At 48.1% G+C, this 19,013-nt stretch overlaps 1 protein-coding gene across 5 annotated transcripts in view; it reads left to right on the forward strand.

Annotated features, from left to right (window-relative positions):
• The window catches only part of DCPS (decapping enzyme, scavenger), a 70,282-nt gene that overhangs the window by 34,970 nt on the left and 16,299 nt on the right, over positions 1–19,013 (forward strand). For all 5 annotated transcript variants that reach the window (XM_081891138.1, XM_081891139.1, XM_081891140.1 and 2 more), the window contains exons 3-4: positions 4,643–4,788; positions 8,970–9,083. In XM_081891138.1, the coding sequence (XP_081747264.1) occupies positions 4,643–4,788; positions 8,970–9,083 (260 nt within the window). The remainder of the gene's footprint in view (positions 1–4,642; positions 4,789–8,969; positions 9,084–19,013) is intronic.

A 19,013-nucleotide genomic window follows, 5' to 3' on the forward strand; every position in this document is an offset into this window, starting at 1 on the left:
CGTTGGCAGCTGGTTCCGCGCAATGAAGGAACATGTGCAGAGACGGAAAGCAGAAATGGGACAAAGAGGAAGGATTGCAAGAAACTGATACTGGAAAGAAAAGAATTGACTTTTTTTTTTTAACATGCTACATTTTTGAAGGTATTGCATCCATTTTCCGGCTTAAAAAGGCTAAAGCAGTATTAGGCTGCATTAACAGGAGAATAGTGTCCATATCATAAGAAGTATGTAGGTATGTACAGTATGTATTGCATTTTTATCCCACCATTTTCTCCCAAGAGCTCAAGGTGGTGTTCATGGTTTTCCCCTTCCTCATTTAACCCCCACAACAACCCTGTGAGGTAGGTTAGACAGAGAGACAGCAACTGGCCCAAGGTCACCCAGTGAACTTCATTGGTGAGTGAGGATTTGAATTCTGGTCTCCCAAGTCCTAGTCTGACACCCGAACCATTTCACTGCACTAGCTCTCAGTCTCATAGTAATAGTACTGCTCTACTCAGCATGTACTCTACCCATGTCTGCAGTCCTGGGTCCAGTTTTGGATGCCACATTTTAAGGAAAATATTGTTGAATTGTGTCCAGAGGAGGGTGACCAGGGTGATGAGAGCTCTGGAAGACAAGTCCTTATCAGGAAAGGATGAAAAAGTTGGGTGTGTTTAGAACAGCAATGGGGACTCTCCATAGGAATTCTGATTTGGTCTACAAAGCCATTTCCACTGTGCCCATATATACTTGATGTCTTACGTGAGGTCAAGTGTAAAGGTGCTACTATGAGGAAATAAACAGGAGCCTTAAAATGCTCTCCAGATTGTTTCTTGGCAAGCAAGGCAGACCAACTCAGGAACTGCCAAGCACAGCTGATTCCTGCAACTGAATCTTCCTTTGCAGCCCGGTTTAAGTTCAGAGGAATGAAGGAAAGGAATTGGGATCATACTGTAACCAATTATTTCATTTGGAGTTGGGTCACTTGGCACCATGGGCACAGGGCTGGGGGTGGGAGAGATGAAATTGAGAGGGAGGCATAATACCAGCATTCAGGTATCTGAAGGGGCGTCATGCAAAAGATGGAGAAGATTTGTTCTCTTTTGCTGAGAGGCCAGGACTAGAACCAACAGGTGGGAACTGCAGGGAAGCAGATTTCAGCTAAAAATCAGGAGATACTTTCCTAGCAGTGCAAACTGTTTTGACAGTGGAGCAGACTGGCTCAGGAAGAGGTGGGCTTTCAGGCACTGGAGGTATTTAAAGAAAAACTGGCCAGGCCTCTTGTCAGGGAAGCTGTAGTTGCTTTCTGCACTAAAGCTTTATTTGTATGTTCATGTAATCAAAAAATTATACACCGCTTGATTGAAAAACCATAACAGCAATTCAGAGCAGTTTACCAAAAAGAAAAAAAGATCCCAAGCAGGTGGTTGGGTAGATCAGGGTTTCCCAAACTTGGGCCTCCAGCTATTTTTGGACTACAGCTCCCATCATCCCTAGCTTGCAGGACTAGTGGTCAGGGATGATGGGAATTGTAGTCCAAAAACAGTTGGAGACCCAGGTTTGGGAAACCCTGGATTAGATGATCCCTGAAGGTACTTACCAGTTCTGTGATTTTATGGCTAAGGCTTCCATTGTAATTATGAGGACCACCTTGACAACTACCTTGGGTAGCCAGGCCCAGTCAGGTTTCCTAATCAATGACACAGTTAAAACCACCCAGCCTTACAGATCTGCAGCATGGACAAAAGAAAGGGTTTTGCCAGATGCCTCGCAGCCCATGCGGAAGACGCCAGTTTTTTCCTCACTGCTGAGCTGTCTTCCTAGAAATGTTAAACTTCGGCATGACTTCTCACAAATTTCTACTGAAAAATTCTTTCACCATTTCCTTCCTGCCATCTGCATCATCCTTCTTGCTGAGCTGTCAGAAAGTTTAAAGGGTTATCAACAGATTTTTGCTTATTGGATCAATGCTTGTAATTAACAAGCAAGATCTAATATTGTTCCATACTTAACCCTGAACCTGAGGTCGAAAAACAAGCACCCCATCTGTCATCCATCAATCAAGAATCTCAATGTTAAGCAAGATACGTTTCACATATTGAGAGGCAACAAAGAGTTCTGTATTGAGGAAACAAAGGATTCCATACTGAAGCCGTGTGGAGCATCTTAATAAGTTACTAAACCTCCTCTAACAGTGTTAAGAATTGGAAGGTGTTGAATAGTATGGCAAATTCTGCATCTCCTTTCCTGAAGGCAGAAGTGGCTTCGCGCATCTGGGCTCTCACAGCAACCCAGCTGTGGGGACCACCATGGGGCTGAGTTGAATTGTCCTATAGTATGTATGTGGCTGGGACGCAGGTGGCGCTGTGGGTTAAAGCCTCAGCACCTAGGACTTGCCGATCGAAAGGTCGGCGGTTCGAATCCCTGCAGCGGGGTGCGCTCCCGCTGCTCGGTCCCAGCGCCTGCCAACCTAGCAGTTCGAAAGCACCTCCGGGTGCAAGTAGATAAATAGGGACCGCTTACCAGCGGGAAGGTAAACGGCGTTTGCGTGTGCGGCTCTGGCTCGCCAGAGCAGCGATGTCACGCTGGCCACGTGACCCGGAAGTGTCTCCGGACAGCGCTGGCCCCTGGCCTCTTAAGTGAGATGGGCGCACAACCCCAGAGTCTGTCAAGACTGGCCCGTACGGGCAGGGGTACCTTTACCTTTACCTTTATGTATGTGGCAATAGTTTGCTCCCCCTCCCCACGAGTAAAAAGAGGACATGTCCAATCTGCTGCTGTGACTTCAGACAGCTTGCTTCTAGTGCACCTGGGTTGGATTTCCACCAAAAGAACGTGACCCCATGAATCAAGTCCAGGACAAACAAACAAAAGCGAAGCCTTTGCCAATCCAGGCTGGACACCTGCTTGATGTGTCCATTTCCATGTACTCTTGTGCCGTTAGGGATTTGAGTTGGGCTTTATTTGGACCAACTGTTTTCTCTGAGGGCTGGGTTGTATACATTTTTATCCATCTTATGTCTGAGAGCCTCTCCCTTGGAAGTGGTCCTGTCCAGTATGTCCATAATTTGTTGTTGTTCAGCTTTGCTCATTGGAAATATAAGAGTCAAACAAATATTCTCCCCAGTTTGTCCCTTCCCACCCATCTTTCGCTGGGAACATCTATGCAAACCTTTCTAGCAAACTAGCATTTTTTTGGCAACCTTCCTTTTTCTTCTTTGAATATCACATAGTTCTTGTGATGAGCACAGCTGAATTGTCATGGGCAGCCAGTTCTTGAAAGTCTTGTGCAAGTTTCCCAACAGGTCTATAGCTGGAAGGTGCCTTTGTTCCTAGGTATGCATATTGTTGATTTTTCCTTTTGCTAGCGTTACTATCTCAGGTCTACCCCAGCTCCACCTTCTGAGATATGCTCTCCAGGAATCACCCTAAAACAGTGCTCACCAAACCCAACAAGCCCAGAAGGGATACCTTGATTAACAGGATCAATGGTGTAGAGCAGCCTTTCTCAACCGGGTGGCTTCCAGATGTTCTTGGACCACAAGCTCCTTGCCATGTTCTGGTGGGGCTGATGAGACTTGCGGTCCAAAACATCTGGAGGAAACCAGGGTGGGGAAGTCTGGTGTAATGTATTATGCTGCCCAGCCTCTTAACAGACAAGGTAATAACAGAATGTTGTCCGTTTTCCAGCTCCTGGATTGCGAGCCAGATTCATCTTTCAGGGTGGGAGCTCAAACCTGATGGGTGTAGCAGAGTGTATGCAAGCAAAGTTTGATAGGTGCTGGTTTGGGGGCTTCATGGTGCTGTTGTTGATTTGGAAATTGACACCACTTAACTCTGTGCTTGTTTCTGTGCCCTTGTAATACCTGCTCAGTGAACTGATTACCGGTACTTAAAAGCGATTGCTATCTCCTTGAGAAGAAACTTTGTAAAGCAGGGGTGGAAAACCTTTTTGTCCAGCTGGGCCAGATCTTTACCTCTCCCCACCCCAAAGGTCAACTTTGACAGGAGAGCGGGGCCGCTCACCTATCAATTATATAATGCCAGGAGGTTCACAGGTGGGTGTTCTGTCAAAGCTTGCTCACGGGGTGGGGAGAAGATAGCGATGGTGCAGGATTCAACTCCCCATGCACGGGGAGCCCAGTCCTACCTTTTGCAGAGCACAAGTGATCCAACTGTGCTTCTACCTACCCCACATCTGATGTCTCATATGGTGCCAAGAGTGGGGCAGGTGGGCATGGTTTGTGGCCAGATGAGAAGACCTTGTGGGCCAAATTTGGCCTATGGGCTGGAGGTTCGCCACCCCTGCTGTGAAGGCTCCCTGGGGCATCATTTGGCTGTGGCTGATCTCTCTGAACTTCCTTCCATTGACCAGAACTGAATGGTAAGACATCTTTCAGGTTTCACATCCCATTATGCCCTCCTATGCTATCCAAAAACCAATTTGTGGTTTTTACACCTGTAATTTATTGCTTTATGGCGTATTCTGTCATTTGATAGGACTTATGAACTTGTGGCCTGATGGGAAGCAGGATCAGGTGGCAACCACACCATTACCCTTTAAGACACCATGCAGAAATTCCTAGAAATTGATCAAGAACACAGAAGGAAGAATGTAGACTACTCTTCTTTGATAGCAATCTTGTCTTTACAATTTCAGAGATAAAAACCACTGTGGTTTACCCAGCAACAGAGAAACATCTTCAGAAATATTTGCGTCAGGAACTGTGTCTCATCCAGGAGACTGGGGAGGATTACAAAAAAATTACTCTGCCTTTTATCGAGTCGCAGAGCTTCAGTATTCAGGTATGGAATGTAACCACTCATTATAAATCTTTCTCAGTACGGTCCTTATTTGTGATCCAAGCAGATGAAAAAGTGGGTACGCCCAAGACCTTGGGGGAAAACCCAGTGAAATCGTGGATTTTTCCTACCTTGACACCCCACACTTTTCACACACACACCCCAATTTTCTACCACAAGTTATTTATGAATCTCCCCTCAATTCAGAAAAGATGGGACAGGATGAGGGAGAGCTCTTGTTCAGAAGCAGAAGCCTAAACATCACTTGGGTGAGGCTTTAATGAACTGTTTTTAGGGATATCTCACTGAGTTTAGCAAGCAGACTTTGTCTGACTCAGGCTTTTCAGACAGGCTTTTGTGACTCAGGCTTTTAGAGGAATAATTATGAGTACTTAACGAGATTTAGCAGTTGGTTTGGCTTTTTTCTTTTTCTAATGGATGTAATTTCATCCGGCTTCTGGCAATATTCAGTATACAGTAGGTTTTGTTTTGTTTCCTGATATATTTTCCCACTTGGATATGACTTCTGTGCCCTCTGCATTGAGCAAGAGACCATGGGTAGATATTTAGTGCACAATAATAGTGACTTTTCGCGAAGTCTGTATCATTATTTTTTAGTGCCATAAAAATATTTTGTTTATGCTTTTTATAGCCTGTCTTTTCTCCAAGGTCACCCAGTGAGTGGGGATTAGAATTCTGGTCTCCCAGGTCCTAGTCCAACACCCTGAACACTACACCACACTGGCTCACACATGGCTAAATAGTCAGGTCTCTGCCTGTAGGAGCTTACAGTTGCAATAAGTGGGAATCGGGAGCGTGTTTGGGGGAAGGAAGAGGAGAGGGATAAGAGAAGATGAACATGGGCTGAATATGAGCAATGCAATCCATTCTGATTTGGCTGAGAGCTACGAACTTTAGGGAGAGGTGGGGCTTGAGCTGGGGTGGAAGAAGGGAGAACGAGAAAGTAAGACAGGGACACCAACAGCAAATATTCCACTTGTCTGTAGTGGTAGCCGTCGGCAGAGGGGCAGCACTTCCTTGACCTCCTATCACTTGCATCACTGTGGTTTATCAGGAAGGGGATGGGCAAGGAGGAGGAGAGATCAGGAGCACTGGATTGGCTCTGCTTGTGCATTTGCACCTCATTGCTGTCTTCCTCCTGATAACCTGCAGCGAGGTCAACACAGCACCACTGACAGCTACTGGGCAGGGGAGAAAGCACGGCCCACTCTGGTGGCTCCTCCTGTCTTAGAACTGTGTCTCTCATTGGTTGTTCCACCTGTTCATATACCCATCCTCCGAGTGTGGATCCTTGCAAAGCCAAGATGTCGCCATCTGAAACCAAGAGGGAGGTATCAGCATGTGCAAGGGTGTGTGTGTGTGTGTGTGTGTGTGTGTGTGTGTGTGCAACCGCAGTCAGGTGAGCATGTTCAAGGACCACAGAATGCTGGCTGACAGTTAGGGAGGGGAAACAGAAAGCCCTTGGGAATAGGGGCTGAGATGGAGTATCCTGGAAGGGAGCGTAGCTGGCTGGCTGTAACTCTGCACAAAACCACCATGCGACAACGTTTTTGTAGATCCCCGTTTGTTACAACAGATTAACATCACATAAGCTGGTACCTGAATTCACTTTTTATTTTATTTCTCCATTCGTTGTTCCTTCTGCAACAAGTTTCTTAGATTGTAAAGATTTGTGGGTTGTTGGCTTTTTCCAGGACAGGGCAGGGTGAGGGATTTTGGGGGAAGTTGTGGGTGGGATCAGCTAGTGCCTCCTTACTCTGATAAGTTTTCTTCCCTTTCTCCTTAAAGACTAAAAGGATGCAAACGTTTGAGTTTTATAGGAATAAGGCAGGTGACACTTATGGGAGAAGCGCTTGCTGATTGCGCCAGGGGGAGTATAATTGTTTCAGAAATGCCACCCCACTTTGGCGCATGATTAATTAATTAGTTATTATTTGCACAGAGTTTTGATGAAGAAAGCCACATCTACGGCTAATTATAATGAGGGTTCTTTGATCCGTCCAGACTCCTAGCCCCTGTTCCATTGTGATTTTTGCTGGCTACTGCTGCCTCCCCAATCTTCCACCGCTTTGTAATTCTAGCCCTGCAAGTATCTTCTAAAGACCTTTGCAGAAAAATCTTTACAATAATAAATGTGCAATTATTGCTTGTTTAATTCAGAAGATCGAGATCCCCCCCCAATTCCGACCTTCTCTCATAGAGATGCTACATTTTCTTGCACACAAACTTAAGCATTTTATTGCTAGGAAAATGTGGAGAGGGACAAAAAACATATTTCCCTCTCTCTCACTTACATGCTCCCCATGGCTAAATGCAGCGTCACTGTTGTGATATGTTTCTAATTATTTACTGCTGCAAAAGTCTGTAATGGAGTTGGTTTTGCAGTTGCCAAATGTGCTCTCAAACATTGTATTCCTTATTATTTTTGTTGGGATTTTTTTGCAACTATACTTGTGGCAATTCTTACAGTGTTTACTGATGCTAATTCACAGCAGGAAACAGCCTCCCACAGAGAGATGGGCGAGTTCTGACACTGGAAGTGACATCAGGCTGCTCTGTGCACCCCCACCCCCCCACCCCACCCCACCCGTTCAAGGCCTGTTCCTCACATTTCTGTTTCAAGTCCCAGGAACGGAGCAGCCTCCTTGTGTGTTTCTCATTAGGGGGCAGATGCAAAAACAGTTCACATACTACAAGTTTAGTTTGGGTGGCCGGTGGTTCTTTGCCAAAAAACAGGGCGAAAGAGGGCACAGATGTGCGTAAAATTTGCCTGTCCTAATTTATATGTAGATATGAAGTTCAGAAATGATTACTTTCCTTTAAATATGCAGGTAGGTAAGCAATAGCTTTTATTTGTTTAGCTATAAGCCATGACAACAGAAAGCAAAAAATATATATATCTAGAGTTGAGCTACAAATTTAGCTCTTACTTTCCTGTCTAAGAGGGCAAGTAAAGAAACATGCAAAGTATCTTAGTTTTCATTATCAGGCAGAAAGAGAAAAAAAAGCACTAGGTGTAGCATAGCTCTTCTTGGCAATACACCCCGGCAAATATTTTCCATGGAGATCTTTTATAAAGTAGGCATTGAGTAAATACACTGGACCCGCAACTTATTTTTTTGGGGTGCAGTTATGTTCCAGGGCTAACATCTAAAGCCAAAATTGTATATAGAAAAACACATTAGGTGCAATGGCAGGTGGGATTGCCAAAGGTTTTTCCCCCAGATGCCCATCCCCTTTCAAATGTTGTTGCATAAAGCTGGATGCACACAAGTTAAATGTGTTTAAGTCGTGGGTCTGCTGTATATCAAACAATATTTTTACATAAAGTGCTGTTCCAAAGGTGGTTTCGTATCACAGCCATTACAGTAGCACCTGCCACCATAGTGGGAAGCAAAACTGTGACAAGGTGACTCTTATGCCTGCCTAGTCTGTGGTCCAGGTGCTAGTTGTTGACAGACCAAAGTCCCACCTCTCCCGTCTTGGAGTCCTCTCTCTTTAAACCAGCCTTCTGCAATTCCCCTTCTGACTCAAGAGTCCTCAATTTGATCCCAGGGTTAGGACTGGCACAAAGCCCCTGGTCATTACTGTTTTATTTCACAAACGATCTCTTATTCCTCCCCCCCCCCCCCACGCTGCACTTAAGCAGTTCTCTTGCAGCAAAGTCAATTTCAAGGATAATCCCTTTCCAAACTCTCTCGCACGGGCGTGCTGCAATTGTGCTTCAGAAACACGCTGTCTTAAGAATCTATTCAGTGTGGGGGTTCTGCTTTCAAAGATGGCAGATACAGTACATAACCCTCTGGAGGAAGGCAAATACATCCTCCCCACTAATTCATCTTTCCCAGAGGGCAATGATGGCACATGAAGAGAGTAATTCCCTCTTGCCCCTTAGCTATCGACCAGGGTCCTGTCACATGACATTTGATTGTTTTGTGGATAATTAACCTCAAATTTTATTAGCTTTGAAATCGTTTGGCTCTTTCCTGAATCCAAATGCAGTTTTTATACTTGTAATGAAGTTTACACAAGCAAGAGAGCAAAACTATCATCCATCTATCTATAAAATAAATATATAAACAGCCTGGGATAGAGAGATGCATTATTTGATGTTGACAATTTATCATGCTTGCCCCCCCCCCCAATGTTTCTTTTTCCCCTAGTGGGTATACAACATCCTGGAGAAGAAGGCTGAGGCTGATCGAATAATCTACGAAAACCCGGATCCTGCCCATGGGTTTGTTCTCATACCAGATTTTAAGTGGAATCAAAAGCAGGTTAGTTATGATTTTTCTTTATCCTTTGGAGGGACAGCTGCTATCTTTAATTGTGGGGGGAAGATAATATTCCAGAAGATGGATATTTTTACCTTTACAGCTACACCTTGAAAGGAAACCTAAGCAGAGCCTTGCAGGATCAGGCCAGAAGCCCATCTAGTCCAGCATCCTGTGGCCAAACAGATGCCTATGTGAAGCCTGTAAACAAGGTTATCTGGATCTTTTAACCAAAAGGGCAGAACAGCTCTTTGCTTTTATAATCCCTTTGAGATAGGCTGCTTCAGGGTACAGTAGGTAGAGGGGATTTCAACAATGAGAAACAGACTCGTGGGGTGTGCTTGTCCTTGATAGGAGAACAGGGATCCTAGGAATTAAATGAGTCTCCCTGCTGATGATCTGTGTAATGTTGGAGGACATGCAGTTTTGCATTCAGTGTTCTTACCCCACCCTTCAGCCTCTTGAGGACATTACATGAGTCCTGACTTGAAGCTCTACTCCCTTTCCCCTGCTCTTTTGGAACAATGCTTTGCCATCTGTAGAATGAGACTTCTAAAAATGCCTGTTTACAGCTACGTGAATTGCAAAAAAACTTCTTTATATAGAGCAGCATGCAGTACCAGATATGGTGCATTTTCTTTTTGTTGTGTACTGCACCAACTTCCAGAAAGAAAGAAAGAAAGAAAGAAAGAAAGAAAGAAAGAAAGAAAGAAAGAAAGAAAGAAAGAAAGAAAGAAATTTGACTGTTACTATGCTTGGGAAGTGGTCATCAGTATAGATGCCCATTTAACCTACCTATAGTAAAAATGAATACAGTGCCAAAGGCTAGAAATTTGACATTTTGGCATTCTTAGGATCCTGACAGATCTAACAGAAATATTGTTTTTATTTCATCTCCTACGATTTCTGTTAACGTTTGACTTGCCAAAGCCTCGTTTTCATAATCTGCAAGCTTGGATTTGCAGCAATACTTTTAATTGACCAAATTAATCATTCCATTCCTGATAATGCCTGAGAGCTTTTCACTCTGCCTTAAGGTATTATATAAAAGGACAGTTGCCCTATAAACAGCTGTACCTCCGGAAAAAAGGTTGCCTATTTCTAGTGATGAAAAAGCATAACTTGGTCTTCTCGATCAGACAAGTTCACCATGACCAATCGGCACCTTTGCACGCTCAACAAACAAGCAGTCATAAGCTTGGGTCCTTTATATCATAGAGATCATCTCCTTTATGCTTCTTCTTCATCAAAATCATTTTGGTCTGCTGAGAGTTTTTTGTTTGTTTTTTTGCTAACATTGGCCTCTAGACAGTGATTGCACCTCATCTTTGGATTTTCCTGCCTCTAACTATTTTATTTTTATTTTTTTATTTTTGGGGATGTGGGTGGCGCTGTGGGTTAAACCACAGAGCCTAGGACTTGCCTATCAGAAGGTCGGCAGTTCAAATCCCTGCAATGGGGTGAGCTCCCGTTGTTTGGTCCCTGCTCCTGCCAACCTAGCAGTTGAAAGCACGTCAAAGTGCAAATAGATAAATACTTCCGGCGGGAAGGTAAATGGCATTTCTGTGCGCTTTTCTGCTTCACCAGAAGTGGCTTAATCATGCTGGCCACATGACCCAGAAGCTGTACGCCGGCTCCCTCGGCCAATAAAGCGAGATGAGCTCCACAATCCCAGAGTTGGCCACAACTGGACCTAATGGTCAGGGGTCCCTTTACCTTTACCTTTAACTATTATTTTTACACACACCTGCTGCTGCTTTTTAAATTGGTTTTGAAAGCCTTTTGTGAGTAGCAAGAGACACAGCGTACAATGAAATCCGTATAATGAAGGTGCCAGATACAGCTCTGCGGGGAGGGAATTCCAAAACCTAGGACTGCCACAGAGAATGGCCTCTCCTGGGCAAGCACACCACAAGCTTCTGAGTGGGGTGGAACTACCAAAAGCCCCCCCCCCCTTGCTGATCTTAACACTCAGGAGGGTATGTAGGGATGGACACAGTCTCTAAGTCATTTGGGGTTTAAAACTCTAACATGAGCACCTCAAATTGGGGCTAGAAACAAACTGGTGACCAATGTAACTGCCTTGAAACAGGGGCTGTGTGACTTTCAAGTGGAACCCCAACCAGTAATCTGGCTGATGCCTGTTGGACCAGTTGAAGTTTCCAAGTCATCTTCAAAGGGCAGCCTGTCCCAGTTGCTGAAGAACAAGAATTCTTTCAAAGGGCTTCCATGTTTAGATTGCTGCAATGCATGTGCAAATCGCTGGCATGCGACACTTCAGGCAATGCACATAATTAATCCTACCTACAGCTGCAACAAAGGCAGTTGATCCAAATCTCAAAGCTTTAGATGTTGATCCAACACTGGCACACCCTCTTGGTATCCTATATATAGGAATGGGGCAGGCTCAACATAAGTGCAGCAACAGCAAGCATTTCTGCAATCTCCTTCTGTGCCATCTGTTCTCGCCGCCTTTGGCGCTTCCTGGATCTAGGTAACGGGGAAGTTGTCTCTTCCCTAGGGAGGCAGATGGTGCCAGCAGAATATCCCCGGAGAGGCAGGGCTACAACCGGTGTCTGATGCCACCAGGGTAGGTGGCACGACAGGCACTGTGGAAGTGTCAGAGAGAGACTTTGACAGCTGAGAAGGAGGTGGGATGAGGCAAGAGAGCAGGTTGAAGGACATACATCCTGGATGTTCACTGTCAGGCTGCCCCTATTCTGGCAAAGTCTTCCACATCCCGCTGGAGCCCTTCCCTGAATGCTTGGCAAACCCTCCACCTGCATCCTCCAGACGCGAACAGCCCATGGCCCCACATAGAGCACATTGGAGTCAATCTCTTTATTACAGTCAGTGATCAGTATTCAGAACGCATTGCAGTAATCCAGTCTGGGAGTTACTAGAGCATGGATTATGTAGCCAAGTCATTTTTCTCCGAAAGCTCCCATGGCTTTCTGAGCTTCCAGTTGACAGGGGAGGATCCAGAAGAATTTCAAAAGCAATCCTAATACAGTAGGATTTCGAAACATACTTCACTGGGGAGTTTCCCCCGGGATGGGTGGGTGGGGGGCTAATTGGGAAAGGCAGGGGACTATTTCAGGCCTTTAATTATTGGAGGACAGCAATAAGTGTGGGGTGGGGGGGGTGCACCTTGACAATCTGAAATTCTTCAGAGGACCTGTGACCTCAATAAAAGAAGAGCAACCTTGGAGCTGATGTTATTTGAACTGTCAAGCGATCTCTACAAGCTGTTTTCACGGAAGCTGCTTGCTAAACAAAGTAACAGATGTTGCCTGGTGGAATTAGAAGACATCTCGTCCAGCCCGTGAGTTGAGGTGGGATCCTAGGGGATTAGTGCACGTCAATCAAATTAATAATTGTACTACAGAAAAAAGAGATTTATTCCATCCAGGGGCCTGAAGGGCAACCAAAGCGGCCAGTTCTGCCGTGGCAGGATGCAGGCGGCCCATGGTCCAATGTCCAAGCCATGCCATTAGTGTGTGGGCTTGGGCCAACAGCCGATCCTGAAGCTAAAATAGGAAGGCTGTGTGGTGGAGATTCAGCTGGAGTACTTACTGAACTCTTCCCAGAGTAAGGAACAGCTTGTGCTCAGGGACATGTGTACTTCGTGCTAAGAAAAAGAAAACCAGCAACATTCTGTACCAGGAAAATATCAGTTCTGTGACTTATATAAATTATGGTCAATCACCCCAGATGCAGCCTATGGAATGCTGTCCCCAATTAAGGTCACTCGATGCCTTCTTTGCAATCTTTTAGGCGCCAGACAAAGAGGTTACTTTTCTTTCTTTCTTTTCCCTGGATCTTTTTAGTAATATTTAGCAGTTTTATTAGTTTTAAACACTGGCACAGTTTTTAAGGTAGGAACTAACATCTCCGTATTTTTGATGGTTGTAATGTGGCCGTAGGGCTTGCTACCTTTCACTAGAGGGACTGGTGTAGGCGATGCACAAATCTAATGAGACAATGATGTAGGAGGCGGCCAAAGCCCCACCATGAAACACTGAAAATCCATTTCGGCTACTGATCTGGATTTCAGCAACCATTGCTCATGCATTGCTGGTTCAGACTACAAGGATGAGCCTTCAATGAGCTTTGAGCTTGTTCACTCTCTTCCTCTCATCCCTACATCCCCCCATTCACAGACATCACCTCTCTTATTTCCTAGTAGACCATCATAGGAGATCATCTCAGGCAGACAGGTGTCAACCATGACTGCTCATATAAGAAGTCCCCAATCCACCTTTGTAGGAGTGAGCAGCAGCCCAGTCAAGAAATGGGAGGGACAGAGAACAGCAGCTTTCAAGTTGGACTAATGAAAAGCCCTTGGATTTAAATAGCCCAGAGGCAGCTGTTTTCGGCTGCTGGAGGAGGGATGAGGAGCAGAGCCCCAAGGGTGTCATTTCTTGACACCACTGAAGCTGCAAGGAGGTTTGGGGGCCTCTGATAAGAATCTCCCCCTATCATCCCAGCTTTTTTCAGAGAAAAACCTGGGGTAGAGTCACTAGGTGTGACCCTAGGATCTCCCAAAGAGGGACTAGCTAGCAAGAGACCCACTGAAGGAATTGGTCCTTAAGTAGTATAGCTCTGGGAAATAGACCATTGGGGTACCACAGATCTCACAAGCTGGGGTGATTCTGTTCACAGAACTGTCCATCTTACTGGGGCCAGACTGAATTACTGGAATCTACAGCTGATTTTACTGGAGAAGACCCCAGCCTGGAGAAAGATTTGGGGAGAGCTTGCTATCGCTCTGATCCCTCAGGGGGAAATGGAGCCTGTTTTGCCCAGGGAGTGGACTGTGAGATTGGATCCGTACAAAGCCTAAACTCAATAAATAGCTGAAGTTTCTGTACTTTAAGCTATCTTGCTCTTAACTGGTTCTTCCATTTTGGCCTATTCCCAATAGGACCCGTGGATCGCAGCATCTCCTAGGTGCCCCTGTGACTGGCTTACACTTAGCTTGAGGCAAATAGTAATGTTTTGCGTCATATCAGCCAGTGAACTATGGTTTGTGCTTCCCTTGGAAACCAGGTGTCAGAGCCACCCGTTTGGTCCCAGCTCACAAGAGACCCAACTCCGATCCGGTTTATTTACAGAAAGTCTTTATTGAAGATCATGGTTGCGTTTACATTCCATCTTTGTGACTCTACGTCTGTAACGTTAGACCGCTGAAGTCCCCTCTGAATCTGTCCCGCCGAGGCACCAATTTAAGAGGCTAGTCCTGGACCACCTCTTCCTCTCCTTCCTTTTCCGCAGGGTCTTTCTGCCCCCCTGGGTTCCCCCTCGCCGGGACTCGCCCGAGGCTGAATCCTCTGACGCCTCTGCCCCCCTCCTTCTCGCTTTGGGGCCGGGCTCCTCCCCAGGGCTCTCCTCACTTCCGCGCGCCTCTACATTTGAACTTGGCGCGCGTACGTTGCTTCTGACCTTTCTCTCGACCGCTACACTGCTCCCGGTGCTGCTCTCCGCCCCTTCCGGCTGAGCGCCCTGCTCCGATCTCCTTCCCCTGTCTCTTTCTTGCTCTGCTCCCTCTGACACACTGGTAACTCCACCCCCTTCACTCCGTTCCGTCTGAGAAGCCGGCTCCTGTCTCCAACTCCCACTGGGGCTTCTCCCTTCGCTCCCCTGCTCCTCACTGCTTCCCCCTTGTCCCCCCTTTGGTCTGACCAGGGGGGCCCCCTTTTGGGAGTCCTCTGACTCACTGGTCAGACTCATGGACGACCTTTGGGCATCGTCATCCTCCTCCTCATCTCTCTGGGATTCTTCCCCCTCGCTCTCTGTCTCCTCCCCCATCTGCTCTTCTCTCCCTGAAACCCTGACATCCATCCCCCCCTCGAAGCCCCCCCTTCCCCCCTCCCGCTCGCCGGGGGCCGGTTGTGGAAACTGCGGCTCTTCGGGGGTAGGCTCAGGATACAGGTCGTCTACGTCAATGTTCTCTGCTGGCAGTTCTGTGTATGTGTGTTCGAACTCGGGTTCTTCACCCAAAGGCTTCTCAGTCTCTTCTTCCATTGCTACTTCCTCTGGTGCTGCCCGCCAAGGACCCATCATCCACCTCTTACGCCATTCCTCCTCTGGTTGCTCCTCCCACCAATAAGGGGTTTCCGTGTCCACCCCCGAGCACGATCCCCTGGGCGGGCTTGATTCTGGTGTTCTTTCCTCGGGGGAAGAGAAACCCCTGAACGTGCTATCTGACAATGTGGGTGTGAAAAGCCAGTCATCAAAGTACTCAGCTGGCATGGGTCTATGTGGGAAAAGTGCATGGAACTCTTCTTTCAAAAGGGGTTCGTCTAACGCGTAGCCCGGCACCCAACTATTGGCAGTGGCTGGGGTGCCCTCCCTGGCGAGAAAGTATTCAACCCCCTCCTCCCCCCATCTCGAGTCCAGTATCTCTGTGACCTCGTTAAGGGGTTCGGCCCTAGGCGACCCCCCCTCTTGGGTGCCCCTTTGCGTGGGTCTGGTACTGTTTCTGACTCTTGAAACCTGTGCGGGGCCTTGTAGGGAGTGAGCACCGACCTATGAAAGACCGGGTGCACTCTGGAGCCTTCTGGAAGGGCCAGGCGAAATGCTACAGGATTGATCCTAGCCTCAACTTGGTATGGTCCTAGCTGCCTGTGTCCTAGCTTCTTCTTGGCTAACGACTTGGCTGGCATCGCTTGGGCCGCTAACCATACCCAGTCCCCCACCTGGATGTCCTCTCCCGCCCTTCTGTGCTTGTCCGCCTGCACCTTATAGGCCTGCTTGGCCAGCTCCAAATGTCTCCACAGCTCCTCGTGCACCTCTTGCAACTCTGCTGCGAACTGGTCGGCCTCTTGAGGCACCCCCTCTCCTGGCGTTATAAGTCTCGGAAAGGTTCTGGGATGACGGCCATTGTTCGCGAAGAACGGCGTCACCCCGGTCGATGCGTGCTTCGTGTTGTTGTAGGCAAACTCAGCCATCGGCAGGTAGTCCACCCACGCTGCTGGTCGCTGATTGGCGTAACACCTCAGGTACTGCTGCATGATCGCGTTGACCCTCTCTGCTTGGCCGTTGGTCTGTGGGTGTCTCGCCGACGCTAGGTCGATCTTGACGTGCAGGATACCCAGAAGCTTCTGCCAGAAGTTGGAAACAAATTGGCGCCCCCTGTCGGACAGGACGGACTGCGGTAGTCCATGCACTCTGAACACGTGGTCGATGAAGAGTTTGGCGGTCTGTTCTGCCGTCGCCACCTTGGCACAAGGAATGAAGTGCGCCATCTTGGTGAACAAGTCCACAACCACCAGCACCGCCGTCTTGCCCCTGGAGCTGGGCAGGTCAGTAACAAAGTCCAGTGCTACCCTCTCCCACGGTTGCTGCGGCGTTGCCGGCGGTATTATTGGAACCGCTGGAAACGCCGCAGCAACCGTGGGAGAGGGTAGCACTGGACTTTGTTACTTTGTTCCAACAATCCCGCCGGCTTCTGGTGTACTGGTTTGGACCTCTGACAGGTGTCACACCTGGCGACGTAATCCGCCACCTCTCCCCGCATCTGGGGCCACCAAAAGTCCCTGGCCACTAATTCTATTGTCTTCTCCTTGCCGAAGTGGCCCGCACTGGGGGCGTCGTGCAATTGCTGCAGAACCTTTGCGCGAAGTTCGTCGTTAGGCACGTAGAGGGCACCCTTGCGAGTTAAGAGTCCGTCCCGCAACTGGAACTCATCGTCTCTTTGCGACCCGCTGCGGAGCTCCTCCATCTTGGACTGTGCAAATTGATCCGCCTGCAACGCGCGTCGCACCGCGTCCAGGTCGACTGCGATGGCAGCGCACGCCCACGCCTGTGGTGCGAAAATGTGCTTCGCTGCAATTGGTGTCGTCTCCTCCAGGTATTGCGGTTTCCTGGAGAGCGCGTCTGCTATAACATTGGAGTGTCCCGGGATGTATTCTATTTTGAAGTCGAAATCCGCAAAGAATTCTGCCCAGCGCATGTGTCTTTGGGTCTGCAGCCTTGCAGTTCGCCAATACTCTAAGTTCTTGTGATCCGTGCGGACCTGCACTGTGTGCTTGGCTCCTATGAGGAAGTGTCGCCACGCTTTGAAAGTTGCATGAATGGCCAACAGCTCCCTGTCCCATATGGTGTAGTTCCGCTCCGTCTTGCTGAGCTTCCGGGAGTAGAAGGCACCCGGCCTCCAATTGCCTTGCGGATCCTCCTGCAGAAGGACGGCTCCAACCGCTCTGTCTGACGCGTCGGTTTCCACCCGCATGGGCCTGCCGGGATTCACGTGCAGCAGCTGCTCCTCGGAGGCGAAGAGGCTTTTAAGCTTCCGAAAAGAGCGCTCTGCCTGTTCCGTCCAAGCGAACTTCTTCTTCTTGGAACTGAGGGTGTCCGTGATTGCTGCCGTCTCATTTGCAAAACCTTTGATGAATTTGCGATAAAAATTGGCAAATCCGATGAATCTCTGGACCTCCTTCCGATTGCGTGGGCTCTTCCAGTCCAACACCGCTTGGACCTTGACTCTGTCCATGGCCAGCCCCTCGTCGGACAGCTTGTAGCCAAGGAAATCCACCTCCGTCACATCAAACTGGCACTTCTCCAACTTGGCGTACAGCCTGTGCTCCTTCAACCTCTGTAGGACTTCCTTTACATCCTTCTCGTGAGCTTCCGGCGATTCCGAGAAAATCAGGATGTCGTCGAGAAAACATACACACTTCTTGTAGAGGAGTCCCGCCAGCACGTGATGCATAAATGCTTGGAAAACGTGGCTGCCATTTTGGAGACCAAACGGCATAACTCTGTATTCATACGTGCCTAGAGGCGTGAACATGGCAGTCTTCCACTCATCGCCCTTCCGGATGCGGATGAGGTTGTACGCTCCACGCAAATCCAACTTGGTGAAGATCTTACCCTTCCTAACAGTCGCTAGGAGGTCGTCAATCTTGGGCATGGGAAAGGCCTTGGGCTTAGTCAGTCTGTTTATGAATCTATAGTCCACAATGAGTCTTTTTTGGGGCGTGTCTTTCTTCTTCACAAAGAAAACAGGACTGCCTCCCACTGCTTTGGATTCCCGGATGAACCCGCGCTTCAGATTATGCTCTATGAACTCTCTGAGCTCTTGCATCTCGTCCTCAGACATGGAATACAGCTTTGCAGTTGGCAGCTGCGCCCCTGGCACCAGGTCGATCGCACAGTCGTAAGGCCTGTGAGGCGGCAACTTGTCAGCTTCTTTCTCGCAGAAAACCTCCAAGAATCCCTCGTACTTGTGAGGCACAGCCTGCACCATGCCCAGGTGCAGTTGCTGCTCAGCTCCTTCCTCCTGATTGGTTTGGATGCAATGCTGAGCACAATACGATGAGCAGAAGGTGATCTGCCGCTGGTACCACGCTACAGCGGGACTATGCCTCTCCAGCCAACTCATGCCTAACACAATGGGCGTGTCTGACAGGTGGGTGACATTGAAGCTAATGAGTTCTCGATGATTCCCAATCTGCATCACCATGGGAGGCGTCTGCTGCACAACTTGCCCTCCCAGCAATTTCCTGCCGTCCACTGTGACCACGTTCAGAGGCGTCGTTGCAGGCAGGAGCGCTATGCTATGCTGCTTGACAAATTGTATTCCCACAAAATCCGCATTGCTTCCTGAATCAATCGTGATGGGAACTTCCAGGGATTGTCCATTTGGCAGCTGAAGGGTTGCAGTGAGTTGCACTGCTGGCTTGGGTGGTAAAGGGTCTGTGCGTTGCAAGGGTGCTGGGGACTGTTCTACAGATCCGCCTGGCTGAGTCCCAGTAGCTCCGCTTCCAGCCAGGCACTGTCGTTTCCCTGAGGCTGCTCTCTTTGCACCACTTCCGCTGCCACTGTTGCTAGAGCTGCAGTGTGTTTTTGGAGCCTCTGGGGGCACTCTTTCGCCATATGGTGTGCACTGTCACAGATGTAACATTTCCTGGTCCCTCTAGGCGGCTTCGC

Source organism: Podarcis melisellensis (assembly GCF_964234715.1).
Source record: "Podarcis melisellensis genome assembly, chromosome: 15".
In the NCBI taxonomy this organism is placed as follows: domain Eukaryota; kingdom Metazoa; phylum Chordata; class Lepidosauria; order Squamata; family Lacertidae; genus Podarcis; species Podarcis melisellensis.